The sequence below is a fragment of the Staurois parvus genome, unplaced genomic scaffold (genome assembly GCF_062004578.1).
Source record: "Staurois parvus isolate SC_StPar_1 unplaced genomic scaffold, SC_StPar_1.0 ptg003629l, whole genome shotgun sequence".
Classification (NCBI taxonomy): Eukaryota; Metazoa; Chordata; class Amphibia; order Anura; family Ranidae; genus Staurois; species Staurois parvus.
In genome coordinates, this window is record NW_028321425.1 from 26,280 (window position 1) to 44,947 (window position 18,668).

The window sequence follows — 18,668 nt, forward strand, 5'->3', positions numbered from 1 at the left end:
TCTCGGTGATGGAACAGTTTGCTGAGGCAGGTGGCGGAGGAGGTGGTCTCGGTGATGGAACAGTATGCTGAGGCAGGAGGTGGAGGAGGTGGTCTCGGTGATGGAACAGTACGCTGAGGCAGGAGGTGGAGGAGGGGGTCTCGGTGATGGAACAGTACGCCGAGGCAGGAGGTGGAGGAGGTGGTATCGGTGATGGAACAGTACGCTGAGGCAGGAGGCGGAGGAGGTGGTTTCGGTGATGGAACAGTACGCCGAGGCAGGAGGCGGAGGAGGTGGTCTCGGTGATGGAACAGTATGCCGAGGCAGGAGGTGGAGGAGGTGGTCTCGGTGATGAAACAGTACGCTGAGGCAGGAGGTGGTCTTGGTGATGGAACAGTACGCTGAGGCAGGAGGCGGAGGAGGTGGTCTCGGTGATGGAACAGCATGCTGAGGCAGGAGGCGGAGGAGGGGGTCTCGGTGACGGAACAGTACGCTGAGGCAGGAGGTGGAGGAGGGGGTCTCGGTGATGGAACAGTACGCTGAGGCAGGAGGTGGAGGAGGTGGTCTCGGTGATGGAACAGTTTGCTGAGGCAGGAGGCGGAGGAGGTGGTCTCGGTGATGGAACAGTACGCTGAGGCAGGAGGTGGAGGAGGTGGTCTTCGGTGATGGAACAGTTTGCTGAGGCAGGAGGCGTAGGAGGTGGTCTCGGTGATGGAACAGTATGCTGAGGCAGGAGGCGGAGGAGGTGGTCTCGGAGATGGAACAGTACGCTAAGGCAGGAGGCGGAGGAGGTGGTCTCGGTGATGGAACAGTATGCTGAGGCAGGAGGCGGAGGAGGTGGTCTCGGTGATGGAACAGTAGGCTGAGGCAGGAGGCGGAGGAGGTGGTCTCGGTGATGGAACAGTATGCTGAGGCAGGAGGCGGAGGAGATGGTCTCGGTGATGGAACAGTATGCTGAGGCAGGAGGCGGAGGAGGTGGTCTCGGTGATGGAACAGTATGCCGAGGCAGGAGGCGGAGGAGGTGGTCTCGGTGATGGAACAGTATGCTGAGGCAGGAGGCGGAGGAGGTGGTCTCGATGATGGAACTGCATGCTGAGGTTTTCTGGATGGGAGAGGAAGGCGAAGGCTTTACCCTTCCGGACGCCTTCCCAGAGCCCCAGCAGGAAATTAAAGTTTTAGGCATCAGATTTGGTCCCGGTGATTACGGCACATTGGGTAAGCAGGCTACAAGATGCCGATGCCAACGTATGGTCAACCCGGTGGTTTTCTTTTCTCTGATGTTTTTGAAACATAATTTTGGTAGCATGCTGGCAGAGGAACCGCCTGGGTGGGTTGGTATTTTTCAGTCCTGGTTTAGGCCTTTTCTGCGGAGCTGGGAGAATGGTGGGCCAGTGAGAAGCCTGAGGGTCCAACATGGTGAGCTCCCGGCTTATGTTGCCCCATGTCTGAAAATGCTTCGGCAATGGTGAGTGACAGCGGAGGAAATGAAGTCTCTTCCTAGGAAGGCCCTGGAGAGGAGGGTTGTTGAATCTGCCTTTAGCGAGCCATTGGCCTTGAGGGATTGTTATGGGGGAGGGATTGCCCAAGCCCGGTTATGGGGAAGGGATTGCCCAGGCCCGGTTATGGGGGAAGGGTTGCCCAGGCCCGGTTATGAGGGAGGGATTGCCCAGGCCCGGTTATGGGGGAGGGGTTGCCCGGGCCCAGTCATGGGGGAGGGGTTGCCCGGGCCCGGTTATGGGGGAGGGGTTGCCCGGGCCCGGTTATGAGGGAGGGGTTGCCCGGGCCCGGATATGGGGGAGGGGTTGCCCGGGCCCGGTTATGGGGGAGGGGTTGCCCGGGCCCGGTTATGGGGGAGGGATTGCCCGGGCCCGGTTATGGGGGAGGGGTTGCCCGGCCCGGTTATGGGGGGTGATGGCCCGGTTACGGGGGAGGGATTGCCCGGGCCCGTTTATGGGGGAGGGATTGCCTGGGCTCTGTTATGAGGGAGGGATTGCCCAGGCCCAGTTATGGGGGAGGGATTGCCCGGTTATGGGGGAGGGATTTCTCAGGCCCGGTTGTGGGGGAGGGATTGCCCAGGCCCGGTTGTGGGGGAGGGATTGCCAAGGCCTGGTTATGAGGGAGGGATTGCCCAGGCCCGGTTGTGGGGGAGGGATTGCTCAGGCCCGGTTATGAGGGAGGGTCTGCGTTTGATGAATCTGGAGAGACTCCCTTTAAAGTTTCGGGATTTGGCCTGGCTCTCGTTCCATGGCAGACTCTATGTGAAGGGCAACCTGAAGCATCGCTCTGCGGAGAACCGTGGTTGGCCAAGAGTGGAGTGCGGTGGGGTGGAGGAGTGCGGTGGGGTGGAGGAGACGATGGACCATTTCTTGCTTCAGTGCCCCTTCAATATAGATGTCTACAAGCGGGTGGGTGGGGCTCTGGGGATCCCTTTCCTTTCCCGCTTGAGTTACGCGGAGTGGTCTTACGGAGCCTTTCAGACTCTCCGGGACTTTGATTTTGAGACACTTTTTCTAGTTAGCTTAGTACTCTGTTACTACACGTGGAATGCACGGTGTCAGGTTTCCTCCTGCGGAGGTGGTGGTGCACAACATTCTGGGTGAGGTTGGGAAGATTCGGGGTCTTGAAAAGGACGGGTGGCAGCCGGGAGCCTGGACAAAGGTGTGGAGGAATGTCAGGTCCCCGTAGCTGCTGTCCGTCAGTCTCTGGGGGCGTGGCTTCTCTTTCTGTCCTCTCCCGCCCCCTAGATTTTTGTAAGATCAGATTGCATGTACGGGTTCAATGTTTCACCGTTTGTTAGCCTGAGGGGGGGTTAGGTGAAGGTCGGGTTTGATAAACCAAGATGTCCTCTCTCATGTCCCCTCCCCCACAGTCACACTATTATTAGACAGGTATATAGCTCTGACATATACTGTGGTGGAGTACACTGCAGTCAGACACACTTGATGGGCCTCTCACCACCTGACATGGCGGAGAACAGGCCGATGGGTGTCACTCGGCCCGATGGAGACGCGGAATTCCCAGAAGGGAGGTGATTTGGGATTACTCAAGATTAGGAGTCGGAAAGTCCCGGAATTGCCGGCACACCGGCTTCAGACTCCCCGACTCCATGAAGGAGGAAGAGAAAGCTTCAGGTGTATATTTGTATCCTGGTTCTGAACTCCGCCCCTGTCATGGTGTCCCCCACTCTTGGTTTCGGTGGGGTCGGTGTAGTGGGGTCCTTGCGGTGAGGTGGGCTGTTCTGGGTCATCAGGTAGAGGAAGGGTTGGGTTGAAGGACTCGGCATGATGGACACAGGAATCCCATCAACCTGTCCTATCTGACCGACCAATCATGTGACCGCACACCGACCAATCATGTGACCACACCGACCAATCATGTGACCACACCAACCAATCATGTGACCACACCGACCAATCATGTATGATGAATCTCACATTCCCTCTCTCCATCACAGGTGGATGCTGATCGGAGTCTGCAGTCTGATAGGTAAGAAGAGGACCTGTCTACAGAGATAGATAGGGGTTTGGGTAAGGGTTATATCATAGAAGTCGGGGTCACAGGGAGGATTGGTGTCGGGGTCACAGGGAGGATTGGTGTTGGGGTCACAGGGAGGATTGGTGTTGGGGTCACAGGGAGGGTCGGTGTCAGGGTCACAGGGAGGGTCAGTGTCGGGGTCACTGGGAGGGTCGGTGTTGGGGTAACAGGGAGGGTCGGTGTTGGTGTTACAGGAAGGGTTAGTGTTTGGGTCATTTTTGGGGGGATAATTATTAGTGTTGGGGTTATGGGGGCCATCATGGTATTACTGGGGGAATAATTATTAGTGTTGGGGTTATGGGGGGCCATCATGGTATTACTGGGGGAATAATTATTAGTGTTGGGGTTATGGGGGGCCATCATGGTATTACTGGGGGAATAATTATTAGTGTTGGGGTTATGGGGGGTCATCATGGTATTACTGGGGGGATTATTATTAGTGTTGGGTTTTTGGGGGGCTATCATGGTATTATTGGGGGGATAATTATTGGTGTTGGGGACAGGCGGAGGCTGCACGGGTGTAAGACGCAGCAGTGGGATGGTAAAAGCCGCAGAATCCTCACCGCAGGAAATCTCTGTGCTGACTGTTTCTCCGTCACTTGATATAAAACAAGAGAGGCGGCCATCTTGGTAGAGGCAGGGCTATGCTTCCTCATGTCCCACGTGTTGCAATGATGAAGGATCAGGAGAGGTGGAGGAAGCTCGGATCTACAGAGGAAATGAAGCAGGGAGATCCTTGCGTTGCGGGTCCTCAGGTGCAGCTTCCTCTCCAGCAAGGAGAACAGTGAGCATCTGGTGGGACTAGCGGGCGGAGGCAGCAGGAGGAAGGGCGGGAGAGAGATTTTCTTTCCCCAATAATTTGCTATATACGGAGTAATTTGACATTTTTGTCTCAAAAATGTGTTTTTTTTGTGTTTCTTGTAGTTTGGGGCTCCGGTGAGGCTCTGGAAGCAAGACTGAGGGGCTCGGTGGAGTTACCTTGCCAGCTGCAGCAGAAGACATTCTCTTTAGGTGACCTCCTGGTGTACTGGCAGCGGGACCTTAATGGTGAACAGGTCCTGGTGGCGGGAGCAAGTCATGGGAAGCTGAATACAGATCGGCAACACAAGGAATATCGAGGGCGAGCATCTCTGAGCACCTCCCGGCTGAGTTACGGGGACTTCACTCTCCACATGTCAGGCTTGTCGTTGAAGGACAACGGAACGTACGTCTGCTTTGTATTTTGTGATAAAAACGCTTCCGTTCAGAAAGTGCAGGAGAGCGCCACCCTGCTGCACGTGACAGGTGAGACATCGATAGGACGTACGTGTGGGGCAGCTGCCGCACCCATTACGGCTCCTCATCCACAAGGTCCATACCACCAATAACAAGGTTTCTGTACCCACAGGAGACTACAGTAAGCCAGTCATCACAAGCGCCCCACCAAGCGAGAGGAGCTCGGAGCTGACGCTCACTTGTACCACGCAAGGGGGGACTCCGCAGCCAGAGATCAGGTGGATAAACGCCAGCGATGGGACACCGATACACGAGGGCCACATTCACAACTACATCAACGAGGACAAAGACTTTATTAATGTGACCAGCACAGTCACCATTAATGTCACCTCTACCACCAACTTCTCCTGTGTCATCCTCACGGCAAGCGGGAACCTCACCTCCAACCCCCGTGAGTCGCCTAATGCCCTGAGCAATGGAGGGGCTACACTGACCTATATGGAGGAGTTACCTATAATAAGAGCTTAGGGAGTAATAGGAGGAGTTGCATAAATTAGAGGAGGGGCTACTGGAGTAACGGGAGGGGTTCTGGAGTAGAGGCAATGGTTTGGTGAGCATTAGGAAGTGCTATGGGGTAATGGGAGGAATGAGAAGGGTTCATAGAGTAATAGGAGGGGTTGTGGGTGTAATGGGAGGAATGAGAGGAATGAGAAGGGTTCCTAGAGTAATAGGAGGGGTTGTGGGTTTAATGGGTGGGGTAATGAGAGGAATGAGAAGGGTTCATAGAGTAATAGGAGGGGTTGTGGGTGTAATGGGTGGGGTAATGGGAGGAATGAGAAGGGTTCATAGAGTAATAGGAGGGGTTGTGGGTGTAATGGGTGGGGTAATGGGAGGAATGAGAAGGGTTCATAGAGTAATAGGAGGGGTTGTGGGTGTAATGGGAGGAATGAGAAGGGTTCACAGAGTAATAGGAGGGGTTGTGGGTGTAATGGGAGGAATGAGAAGGGTTCCTAGAGTAATAGGAGGGGTTGTGGGTGTAATGGGAGGAATGAGAAGGGTTCCTAGAGTAATAGGAGGGGTTGTGGGTGTAATGGGAGGAATGAGATGGGTTCCTAGAGTCATAGGAGGGGTTGTGGGTGTAATGGGAGGAATGAGAAGGGTTCACAGAGTAATAGGAGGGGTTGTGGGTGTAATGGGAGGAATGAGAAGGGTTCATAGAGTAATAGGAGGGGTTGTGGGTGTAATGGGAGGAATGAGAAGGGTTCATAGAGTAATAGGAGGGGTTGTGGGTGTAATGGGAGGAATGTGAAGGGTTCCTAGAGTAATAGGAGGGGTTGTGGGTGTAATGGGAGGAATGAGAAGGGTTCCTAGAGTAATAGGAGGGGTTGTGGGTGTAATGGGAGGAATGTGAAGGGTTCCTAGAGTAATAGGAGGGGTTTTGGGTGTAATGGGAGGAATGTGAAGGGTTCCTAGAGTAATAGGAGGGGTTTTGGGTTTAATGGGAGGAATGAGAAGGGTTCCTAGAGTAATAGGAGGGGTTGTGGGTGTAATGAGAGGAATGAGAAGGGTTCACAGAGTAATAGGAGGGGTTGTGGGTGTAATGGGAGGAATGAGAAGGGTTCCTAGAGTAACAGGAGGGGTTGTGGGTGTAATGGGAGGAATGAGAAGGGTTCATAGAGTAACAGGAGGGGTTGTGGGTGTAATGGGAGGAATGAGAAGGGTTCCTAGAGTAATAGGAGGGGTTGTGGGTGTAATGGGAGGAATGTGAAGGGTTCCTAGAGTAATAGGAGGGGTTGTGGGTGTAATGGGAGGAATGTGAAGGGTTCCTAGAGTAACAGGAGGGGTTGTGGGTGTAATGGGAGGAATGTGAAGGGTTCCTAGAGTAATAGGAGGGGTTGTGGGTGTAATGGAAGGAATGTGAAGGGTTCCTAGAGTAACAGGAGGGGTTGTGGGTGTAATGGAAGGAATGTGAAGGGTTCCTAGAGTAACAGGAGGGGTTGTGGGTGTAATGGAAGGAATGTGAAGGGTTCCTAGAGTAATAGGAGGGGTTTTGGGTGTAATGAGAGGAATGAGAAGGGTTCCTAGAGTAATAGGAGGGGTTGTGGGTGTAATGGAAGGAATGTGAAGGGTTCCTAGAGTAATAGGAGGGGTTGTGGGTGTAATGGGAGGAATGAGATGGGTTCCTAGAGTAATAGGAGGGGTTGTGGGTGTAATGGAAGGAATGTGAAGGGTTCCTAGAGTAATAGGAGGGGTTGTGGGTGTAATGGGTGGGGTTACGGGAGGGTATTTTGGAGATATGACTTCAGGGTGTATTATGGTGCGGGGTATTTGATGTGTATCTACATGTTTATGAGGGTTCCTATATCACATATTTCCTAAGTGGTGGTATTGATATATTGGCCTACTGAAGTATTCCGAGACTGGGGCATGGCTGTGCTGGAATATTTATATATTGGGGTACTCCCTCATATATGGGTGTTTTTCTCCAGTTGGGTATTTCTCCTTTTGGGTATTACTCTGGTGGGCTATTTCTTCAGTGGGGTCTTTCTCTGGTTGGATATTTCTCTGGTGGAGTCTTTCTCTGGTTGGATTATGTCTCTAGTTGGATATTTCTCCTGCTGGGGTATTTCTTTGATTGGGTATTTTTCCTGTGGGGGTCTTTCTCCAGTTCGGTATTTCTTTGATTGGGGATTTCCGCAGAGGGGTCTTTCTCTGGCTGGGTATTTCCACAGTGGAGTATTTCTCCGGTGGGGTGTTTCTCCAGTTAGATATTTCTCTAATGGGGTCTTTCTTTGGTGGGGTATTTCTCCAGTCGGGCTTTTCTGAAGTTGGATATTTCGCAAGTGGAGTATTTCTCTGGGGCAGCATTTCGTTGGGTCGTTCTCCAGTTGGGTGTTTCTCCAGTTGGGTGTTTTGCCAGTGGAGTATTTCTCTGGGGTGGCATTTCTCTGGTTGGGTATTTCTTTAGTTGGGTATTTCTTTAGTTGGGTCTTTCTCTGGTTGGGTATTTCTTTAGTTGGGTCTTTCTCTGGTTGGGTATTTCTCCAGTGGGGTGTTTCTCCAGTGGGGTGTTTCTCCAGTAGGGTAGTTTCCTAGTGGGGTATTTCTCCAGTGGGGTATTTCTCCAGTGGTGTGTTTCTCCAGTTGGGTATTTCTCTGGTTGAGTATTTCTCTGGCTGGGTATTTTCCAGGTTGGGTATTTCTCTGGTGGGGTGTTTCTCCAGTTGGATATTTCTCTAATGGGTTCTTTCTTTTGTGGGATATTTCTCAAGTTGGGTATTTCTTCAGTTGAGTATTTCTCAGGGGCGGCATTTCTCTGGTTGGGTATTTCTCTAGGGGGGTCTTTCTCTGGATGACTATTTCTCCAGTTGGGTATTTCTCCAGTGGGGTGTTTTTCCAGTTGGATATTTCTTTGGTGGTGTATCTCTCCAGTGGGATATTTCTGAAGTTGGGTATCTCTATGATGGAGTATTTCTCTGGTGGGGTGTTTTTTTTCCATGTGGATATTCTTTGGTGGGGTATTTCTCCAGTTGGGTATTTCTCCAGTGGTGGAGTAGTTCTCTGGTGGGGTGTTTTTTCCATGTGGATATTTCTTTGGTGGGGTATTTCTCCAGTTGAGTGTTTCTGCAGTTGGGTATTTCCTCGGTTGGGTATTTCTCTAGGGAGGGGGGGGGTCTTTCTCTGGTTGTCTATTTCTCCAGTTGGGTATTTCTCCAGTGGAGTGTATTTCCAGTTGGATATTTCTTTGGTGGTGTATCTCTCCAGTGGGGTGTTTCTGCAGTTGGGTATCTCTGTGGTGGAGTATTTCTCAGGTGGGGTGTTTTTTTCCATTTGGATATTTCTTTGGTGGGGTATTTTTCTAGGGGGGTCTTTCTCTAGTTGACTATTTCTGCAGTTGGGTATTTCTCCAGTGGGGTGTTTTTCCAGTTGGATATTTCTTTGGTGGGGTATTTCTCCAGTTGAGTGTCTCTGCAGTTGGGTATTTCCTCGGTTGGGTATTTCACTGGTGGGGTATTTCTCCAGTTGGGTCTTTCTCTGGTTGTCTATTTCTCCAGTTGGGTATTTCTCCAGTGGGGTGTTTTTTTCCATTTGGATATTTCTTTGGTGGGGTATTTCTCTAGGGGGGTCTTTCTCTAGTTGACTATTTCTGCAGTTGGGTATTTCTCCAGTGGGGTGTTTTTCCAGTTGGATATTTCTTTGGTGGGGCATTATCCAGTTGAGTGTCTCTGCAGTTGGGTATTTCCTCGGTTGGGTATTTACCTGGTGGGGTATTTCTCCAGTTGGGTATTTCTCCAGTTGAGTGTCTCTGCAGTTGGTTATTTCCTCGGTTGGGTATTTCTCTGGTGGGGAATTTCTTTAGCGGAGTATTTGGTTACTCTAGCGACCGTTTTTCTCTCGGCAGATGTGTTGGAAGTGACGGGCGAGAACAATGAGACTGGGAAACAACGTGATGTGGCCCCTGCCGTGCTGAACTCTGTTATCACTTTGGTGGTTCTCCTCATTGTCGCTCTGCTGGTCGGAATCACGGTGCTGAAGAAACCATTCTCCTTCCCCGCAGGTAAGATAATGAGTGATAATCTACGGAAGATGATAACGCTGGCACAGTGCAGGCCAATACAATGGCCACCATGGAGCTGAGACATCTTCTACGAGACTCCAACATGGAAAGGGTCAGCAATAAAACATCCGACCTAAATATTCCCAAAATTTCGATCTCTCCCGTACTACATACAAAAGAATCTAGAGAGAACCCACCACCTGCCTGCAGGATTCCAGTACGTATAAATAGTCGTAGAGTGTCCGATGTATCCACTGAGCTCCAACCATAGGAGACGGATGTGTGGAATTGTCCCAATTATGGTCTTCTAGACCCACGACAGTCCACACAATTGACTGATATAAGCAGGAACAATGCTGTGCAGGGCTGTGCCAGTGGCTGCTGGTCCTCTTCATCTCTTATTGTCGTCCATGGTCACCCAATGCTCCATCTCTGAGAACAGCCAATCTGAGCCCCTAGAGGCTGTTAGCATTGGAGGATCTATAGATGTACCTTCTAGAATTCATATCCTCCTGTAACAACTGAGCCTAGATTTTTATTCTTCGTGGCTCAGGAAGGGCCTTGTCCTCATATGTGGGGACCAAGTCCTTCCACCGAGTCCTTGGAAAGAAAACCGTTTACTCATTTCATGACTTGTATCTCCTTCCAGGTTGTCGCCAACGAGTTGCGTACCAACAAGGAAATGCAGGTGAGAGTAACATTATTATTTTACAGTAGTCATGATTTATTGGTCTCAACGTATCTCCTCAATGTCTCTGTGGTCATAAAAGCTGCCTGGGGTGGTCCTTATGCGCATGCAGCAGTTCCAGGCTCAATTCCTTTGTGTGGTTTGCCATGCCATTCCCAATTCCTAGTCAGTCCAATGAAGGGGAGGGGATAGAGGGGTCCATATTCTGCTGCAGACAAAGAGATGGTCCTCACCAGCTGTGTGGTATTCCCATGTTCCTCCAAGGAGAAGCTGAATACTTTCATTTATGTTGTCACCCCTCCTGTACAATGTGGTTACCCATCACCTCCAGCATGCATGGCATCCTGCCTCTGCTGTATACACCGCGTGGTTATGATGCACTGAATATATATACTCACGTCTATAAACGTATGGAGTAATATAACCTGTTCTCTCTCTCTCATGTAGATAGTGACTGAACAGATATGACGTGAACTGCAATCCACAAGATACCTCATCCGTCTCCGAAAACACGGGAGATCCTGGATGGCCATCACCATCGGCTGGGAACTCTGCTGTGAATAAGGTCTTCAGCTCCCGATCTGTCCAATCCAGTTCATTCTGTTGGTTTGAAAAGCTTGGCTACTGTGGATGGTCAACCCGCCTTGCAAAATTTTTGTGAGAAATTTTGAAGACCGAATGGAGATCAAGAGGGACATCACCTGTCCCAGGTCATCAAGAGATCCGGAGACTCCCAGGACTCCATCATTATAGAGAAGATAAACTGATCCTAAGTCATTACTGTTATAAAGGAGATCCAGATATAGACCGGTCCTAAGCCATTATCTTTATGAGAAGATCCAGAAATTGGCCAGGTCCATCTCATTGTCATCCATCTCATTGTCATCATGGAGGAGATCCAGAGATAGACCGGTCCTAAGTTATTATGGGAAGATCCAGAAATAGACCAGGTCCATCTAATTGTCATTATGGAGGAGATCCAGAGATAGACCGGTCCTAAGTCATAATCATTATGAGAAGATCCAGAAATTGACCAGGTCCATCTCAGTGTCATTATGGAGGAGATTCAGAGATAGACCAGTCCTAAGTCAATATCATTATGAGAAGATCCAGAAATTGACCAGGTCCATCTCAATGTCATTATGGAGGAGATCCAGAGATAGACCGGTCCTAAGTTATTATGGGAAGATCCAGAAATAGACCAGGTCCATCTAATTGTCATTATGGAGGAGATCCAGAGATAGACCGGTCCTAAGTCATAATCATTATGAGAAGATCCAGAAATTGACCAGGTCCATCTCAGTGTCATTATGGAGGAGATTCAGAGATAGACCACTCTAAGGTCATGATCATTATAGAGGAGATCCAGAGCAGTCCCACGTCACTGTTGTTACAAAGGAGATCCAAAGATAGACCGGTCTCAAGTCATGATCATTATAGAGGAGATCCAGAGATGGACTTGTCCAAGTTCATGATTACTATGAAGGAGGTTCAGAGAAAGGCTGATTGCAGGTCATGATCCTTAAGCTCCAGAATCACCATTGTTGTACAGGAGACTCAGAGATGGACTTATCCCAAGTCATGATCATTGACGAGAAGATCTTGAGATAGACTGATTCCAGATGATGATCGTTATAGAGGAGATCCAGAGATAGAGCAGCCCCAGGTCACTATTGTTAAAGGAGATCCATAGACCGGTCTCAAGTCATGATCATTATAGAGGAGATCCAGAGATGGACTTGTCCAAGTTCATGATTACTATGAAGGAGGTTCAGAGAAAGACCGATTCCAGGTCATGATCCTTAAGATACGAGTCACTATCGTTGTACAGAGGATTCAGAGATGGACTGATCCCAAGTCATGATTGTTATCCAGAAGATCCAGAGATGGTCCAGTCTCAGGTCATGATAATTTTAGAGGAGATCTGAAGACTGATCCAAAATCATAATAATTATGGACATGATTCAGAGACCGATCAATCCCAGGTCATGGTCATTGCAGAGGAGGTCCAGAGACAGATCGATCCCAGGTCATGGTCATTGCAGAGGAGGTCCAGAGACAGATCGGTCCCAGGTCATGGTCATTGCAGAGGAGGTCCAGAGAAAGATCGGTCCCAGGTCATGATCATTGCAGAGGAGGTCCAGAGACAGACCGGTCCCAGGTCATGGTCATTGCAGAGGAGGTCCAGAGACAGATCGATCCCAGGTCATGGTCATTGCAGAGGAGGTCCAGAGACAGATCGATCCCAGGTCATGGTCATTGCAGAGGAGGTCCAGAGACAGATCGATCCCAGGTCATGGTCATTGCAGAGGAGGTCCAGAGACAGATCGATCCCAGGTCATGGTCATTGCAGAGGAGGTCCAGAGACAGATCGATCCCAGGTCATGGTCATTGCAGAGGAGGTCCAGAGACAGACCGGTCCCAGGTCATGGTCATTGCAGAGGAGGTCCAGAGACAGACCGGTCCCAGGTCATGGTCATTGCAGAGGAGGTCCAGAGACAGACCGGTCCCAGGTCATGGTCATTGCAGAGGAGGTCCAGAGACAGACCGGTCCCAGGCCATTATCTTTCTAGTGGAGATTTGGAGAGACATTCCCCATTCCAGACTATTTTCATGAAGAGAAGATCGCCCTCCTCAGGGTTTGAGAGGAACAACGGCACGGCTCTCATCTTTGTCCTCTAAGACATTTCTTTATAAGACAATTCAAATCTGCTGCTACTGACCAATGGGGGGGCATCTACACAGAATAATGGGGAGGGGTTATATTGATCAATGGGAGGGGCTATGTGGAGAAAATTGTCTGACTATAATGAGAGTGGAATGGAGGAGTCACATGGTGTAAGGGGAGGAGCTATGAGCAGGGAGATGACGTGAGATTGCCGGATGAATTGCAGTGGGAGGGGTTGTGTATGCTAATGGTAGAAATTGAGAATGGTAGTAGGAGGAGTCATGTATGGTAATAGGGTGAGTTTGTGTAGAGTAGTGAGAGAAGTTGTGTATGGTAATAGGAGGAGTTGTGTATGGCAGTGGGAGGAGTTGTGTATGGTAGTGGGAGGAGTTGTGTATGGTAGTGGGAGGAGTTGTGTATGGTGGGGTGGAGTTGTGTGTGGCAGTGGGTGGAGTTGTGAATGGCCGAGGGAGGAGTTGTACATTGTTGCAGTGTTGGGGGGCCATGTATGGCAGTGGGAGGAGTTGTGTGTGGCAGTGGGAGGAGTTGTGTGTGGCAGTGGGAGGAGTTGTGTATTGCAGTGGGAGGAGTTGTGTGTGGCAGTGGGAGGAGTTGTACATTTTGCAGTGTTGGGGGGGCCATGTGGTCATTTTTCTGTACTGATGTACTAAGATCTGTATGGTAGACTCCGCCCCTCCCCCTCACACTCTACTGCCCCAGATGGAGGATACACTGGGGGGCCGTTTACAGGAGATTCCCCATGGTGGGAAGTGCAGCTTATAACACTGGACATACTCCATGCACCCCAGTTATAAGCTGCCCCCCTCCCCTGAGGGATCTCCCACCTCACCCACCCCCCTCTGCTTCAGTGTAACTTTCATTAGGGAAAGAGGGAGGAGTCTTTAAGATTGGGGGAGGGGTCTCTGGTATAACATTTATCCAGGGACCCCACCTCTTTAGCTACGTCACTGCCACCAGCTTCATATGAACCGGTCCAGTATTGTGTGTACTGATCCAAACTGAACATAGGCACAGTATGACACCACCCAACCAACCCATGACCTCACCGCCCCGACCAACCCATGACCTCACCGCCCTGACCAACCCATGACCTCACCGCCCCGACCAACCCATGACCTCACCGCCCAAACCAACCCATGACCTCACCTCCCCGACCAACCCATGACCTCACCGCCCCGACCAACCCATGACCTCACCGCCCCGACCAACCCATGACCTCACCAACTAAACCAACCCATGACCTCACCGCCCCGACCAACCCATGACCTCACCAACTAAACCAACCCATGACCTCACCGCCCCGACCAACCCATGACCTCACCAACTAAACCAACCCATGACATCACAGCTCCGACCAACCCATGACCTCACCGCCCCGACCAACCCATGACCTCACCGCCCCGACCAACCCATGACCTCACCGCCCAAACCAACCCATGAGCTCACCGCCCCGACCAACCCATGACCTCACCGCCCTGACCAACCCATGACCTCACCGCCCCGACCAACCCATGAACTCCCTGCCCAAACCAACCCATGACATCACCGCCCCAACCAACCCGTGACTTCACCTCCCAAACCAACCCATGTCCTCACCTCCCAAACCAACCCATGACCTCACCGCCCCGACCAACCCATGAACTCCCTGCCCAAACCAACCCATGACATCACCGCCCCAACCAACCCGTGACTTCACCTCCCAAACCAACCCATGACCTCACCTCCCCATCCCTGAATGTTCCTCCACAGAGCCTGGATCATGGAGGACAACCAATGGGGCCGCCATTGTGAAGGAGCAGACTTGGTCAGGATGGGGCGATGTGTTTCCTGTAATGATCTGATGCAATTTACTGTTTAACCAGAAAAGGGAAAAATGTGTCTGCTTTGCTGATGAGTAGAAGTGTGAGGTCTTCATTGTCCATCCTTCCATCTACCCATTGTGAGGCCGTATACGGGAGAGCGTACATCGGGCCGTATACGGGAGAGCGTACATCGGGCCGTATACAGGAGAGCGTACATCGGGCCGTATACGGGAGAGCGTACATCGGGCCGTATACGGGAGAGCGTACATCGTGCCGTATACAGGAGAGCGTACATCGGGCCGTATACGGGAGAGCGTACATCAGGCCGTATATAGGAGAGCGTACATCAGGCCGTATACGGGAGAGCGTACATCGGGCCGTATACGGGAGAGCGTACATCGTGCCGTATACAGGAGAGCGTACATCGGGCCGTATACGGGAGAGCGTACATCGTGCCGTATACAGGAGAGCGTACATCGGGCCGTATACGGGAGAGCGTACATCAGGCCGTATATAGGAGAGCGTACATCAGGCCGTATACGGGAGAGCGTACATCGGGCCGTATACGGGAGAGCGTACATCGGGCCGTATACGGGAGAGCGTACATCGGGCCATATACAGGAGAGCGTACATCGGGCCGTATATAGGAGAGCGTACATCGGGCCGTATACGGGAGAACGTACATCAGGCCGTATACGGGAGAGCGTACATCGGGCCGTATACGGGAGAGCGTACATCGGGCCGTATACGGGAGAGCGTACATCGGGCCATATACAGGAGAGCGTACATCGGGCCGTATACGGGAGAGCGTACATCGGGCCGTATACGGGAGAGCGTACATCGGGCCATATACAGGAGAGCGTACATCGGGCCGTATACAGGAGAGTGTACATCGGGCCGTATATGAGGAAGTATCTAGAGCTGTATATGAGGCAGTAAACAAGGAAGTATGGCGGTATATGAGGTGTAATGCGGTCCACACTCGGCTGGTTTCTTCCACGGTTTCGGCCATCCTTGATGAGGTTATTCTGGTCCTCCTTATCATGTTTTGTTGGTTTGGGGAAGAGTTGGGAATTCCCAGACTCCACTTCACCAACCACAGCATTTCCGAATGTCCTTCAGTAGCCGGGAGGGGAAAAGTCCCTTCTAAACTTCAAAATACTTTCACTTCATCTTTATGGCAACTAAAAATAGGTGAGTCCTGGGAATGTCCCACCGAACTTCTCCATCCAACCGAGAGCAGAAACGAGGAGATTGGTATTTACCGAGCAAGAGCTGAGCAGGGGAAGAGGGAGGGGGGCATCCTGCTGGTGTCACTGGACCTCCATAGTGGAGGAGAGAATAAGCCGCTAACTACATCCCCTCATCCTGAAGAACCCCCCCATCCCTATACACCTCCTCATCCCACTACACCCCCTCATCCTTCATCACCCCCCCATCCCACTACATCTCCTCATCCTGAAGAACCCCCCCATCCCTATACACCTCCTCATCCCACTACACCCCCTCATCCTTCATCACCCCCCCATCCCACTACATCTCCTCATCCTGAAGAACCCCCCCATCCCACTACACCCCCTCATCCTTCATCAGCCCCCCATCCCACTACATCTCCTCATCCTGAAGAACCCCCTCATCCCAATGCCCCCCACCTCTATACACCCCCTCATCCCAATGCCCCCCACCTCTATACACCCCCTCATCCCAATGCCCCCCACCTCTATACACCCCCTCATCCCAATGCCCCTTATCTCTATACACCCCCTCATCCCAATGCCCCCCCATCCCTATACACCTCTTCATCGCACTACACCCCCCCCCCCACTACATCTCCTCATCCTGAAGAACCCACTCATCCTTCATCACCCCCCCATCCCTATACACCTCCTCATCCCACGACACCCCCTCATCCTTCATAACCCCCCCATCCCACTACACCCCCTCATCCTTCATCACCCCCCCATCCCACTACACCTCCTCATCCCACTACACACCCCCCTCCCACTACGCCCCCTCATCCTTCATCACCCACCCCATCCCAATATACCTCCTCATCCCACTACACCCCCTCATCCTTCATCACCCCCCCCATCCCACTACACCTCCTCATCCTGAAGAACCCCCTCATCCTTCAACACCCCCCCATCCCACTACACCTCTTCATCCCAATGCCCCCCCATCCCAATATACCTCCTCATCCCACTACACCCCCTCATCCTTCATCACCCCCCCCCATCCCACTACACCTCCTCATCCTGAAGAACCCCCTCATCCTTCAACAACCCCCCCCATCCTTCATCACCCCCCTATCCCACTACACCCCCTCCCATCCTACTGCACCCCCCCATCCCACTACACCTCCTCATCCCACGACACCCCCTCATCCTTCATCACCCCCCCATCCCACTATACCTCCTTATCCCACTACACCCCCCCCCCTCCCACTACACCCCCTCATCCTTCATCACCCCCCCATCCCAATATACCTCCTCATCCCACTACACCCCCTCATCCTTCATCACCCCCCCATCCCACTACACCTCCTCATCCTGAAGAACCCCCTCATCCTTCAACACCCCCCCATCCTTCATTACCCCCCCCATCCCACTACACCTCTTCATCCCAATGCCCCCCCATCCCAATATACCTCCTCATCCCACTACACCCCCTCATCCTTCATCACCCCCCCATCCCACTACACCCCCTCCCATCCTACTGCCCCCCCATCCCACTGCACCCCCCCATCCCACTACACCTCCCCATCCCACTGCACCCCCACACTTCCTCTTATTGATCCCCTTTTTCTCCCCCACCATGAAGGTCCTCACATTGTGGATTCCATCTTTTTTGGTATTTTTGGCTTTGGCCGACCTCGCCTATTTTTGGCACAAATAACTTTCATCTCATCTGTAGAAATCGATCGGATTGGCTGTGACTTTCACCGAACATTCTCTGGCGGGGAATCCGTCTCTGTCCTACAACACACACGGGTCAGGAAGATTCCCCACCAGAGAATGTCTGGAGAAGGTCACATTCACTTCTCTGTAATTGAACCCTTTGGAGACCTCAGAGGAAAGATATATCCCGTACATGATCAATACATATTGGGCATTGGTGTCATGTGATCAATGGTGGGGGTGGAGCCATGAAATCTTCATTAGGAGCTCAGGTGACACCCTGCGATCCTAGCCACGCCCACTCTGGTCTCATTGGCAGATTATTGATACTGTACATTTCCAACCATCACAACCCCATCATGTCCATCATGAGAAATACAGAACTGACAACCAACCAGATTGCATTGTGTGTGTTCCACCCAAAGGTGATATTATAGTTATGGGCGGAGTCTGATGGGTGGAGTTACCAGGGAATTCAGCAGTAACCCGCCTTCTTTTATTCTCATTAAAATAAATGAAAACCCTTCAACTGTTTTCTGACATCCACTACTCACCACTGACATGATGGGGGAGGGGCCTGCACTGGTATGATGGGGGAGGGGCCTGCACTGGTATGTTGGAGGAAGGGTCAGCACTGGTATGATGGGGGAGGGGCCTGCACTGGTATGTTGGAGGAAGGGTCAGCACTGGTATGATGGGGGAGGGGCCTGCACTGGTATGTTGCAGGAAGGGTCAGCACTGGTATGATGGGGGAGAAGCCTGCACTGGTATGATGGGGGAGAAGCCTGCACTGGTATGGTGGGGGAGGGGCCTGCACTGGTATGATGGGGGAGGGGTCAGCACTGGTATGATGGGGGAGAAGCCTGCACTGGTATGTTGGGGGAGGGGTCAGCACTGGTATGATGGGGGAGGGGTCAGCACTGGTATGATGGGGGAGAAGCCTGCACTGGTATGATGGGGGAGGGGTCAGCACTGGTATGATGTGAAAGAAGCCTGCACTGGTATGTTGGGGGAGGGGTCAGCACTGGTATGATGGGGGAGGGGTCAGCACTGGTATGATGGGGGAGGGGTCAGCACTGGTATGTTGGAGGAAGGGTCAGCACTGGTATGATGGGGGAGGGGCCTGCACTGGTATGGTGGGGGAGGGGTCAGCACTGGTATGATGGGGGAGAAGCCTGCACTGGTATGATGGGGGAGGGTCAGCACTGGTATGATGGGGGAGGGGCCTGCACTGGTATGTTGGGGGAGGGGTCAGCACTGGTATGATGGGGGAGAAGCCTGCACTGGTATGATGGGGGAGGGGTCA

General features: G+C 51.9%; 1 protein-coding gene and 1 long non-coding RNA gene across 2 annotated transcripts; both read left to right on the forward strand.

The window, feature by feature from the left end:
- The first annotated feature begins 3,105 nt into the window (after positions 1–3,105).
- Positions 3,106–5,256, forward strand: LOC149427606 (ICOS ligand-like). The gene is made up of 3 exons (XM_089667859.1): positions 3,106–3,465; positions 4,438–4,797; positions 4,901–5,256. Exons 1-3 carry the CDS (start codon positions 3,396–3,398, stop codon positions 5,254–5,256), a joined length of 786 nt encoding a protein of 261 aa, XP_089523985.1. The 5' UTR covers positions 3,106–3,395.
- Positions 5,257–9,136: 3,880 nt separating this feature from the next.
- Positions 9,137–14,563, forward strand: LOC149427607 (uncharacterized). The gene is made up of 3 exons (XR_016311241.1): positions 9,137–9,286; positions 9,936–9,974; positions 10,422–14,563. It is a non-coding gene; the product is annotated as an uncharacterized LOC149427607 (long non-coding RNA).
- The last annotated feature ends 4,105 nt before the right edge of the window (positions 14,564–18,668 follow it).

What these genes read in the sequence shown, in the direction of transcription:
- LOC149427606 (XM_089667859.1), top strand. Translation starts at nt 3,396, where the DNA reads ATGTATGATGAATCTCACATTCCCTCTCTCCATCACAGGTGGATGCTG. An exon ending in CGGAGTCTGCAGTCTGATAG is followed by an intron (nt 3,466 to 4,437) that starts GTAAGAAGAGGA and finishes TGTTTCTTGTAG; the next exon opens with TTTGGGGCTCCGGTGAGGCT. An exon ending in CACCCTGCTGCACGTGACAG is followed by an intron (nt 4,798 to 4,900) that starts GTGAGACATCGA and finishes CTGTACCCACAG; the next exon opens with GAGACTACAGTAAGCCAGTC.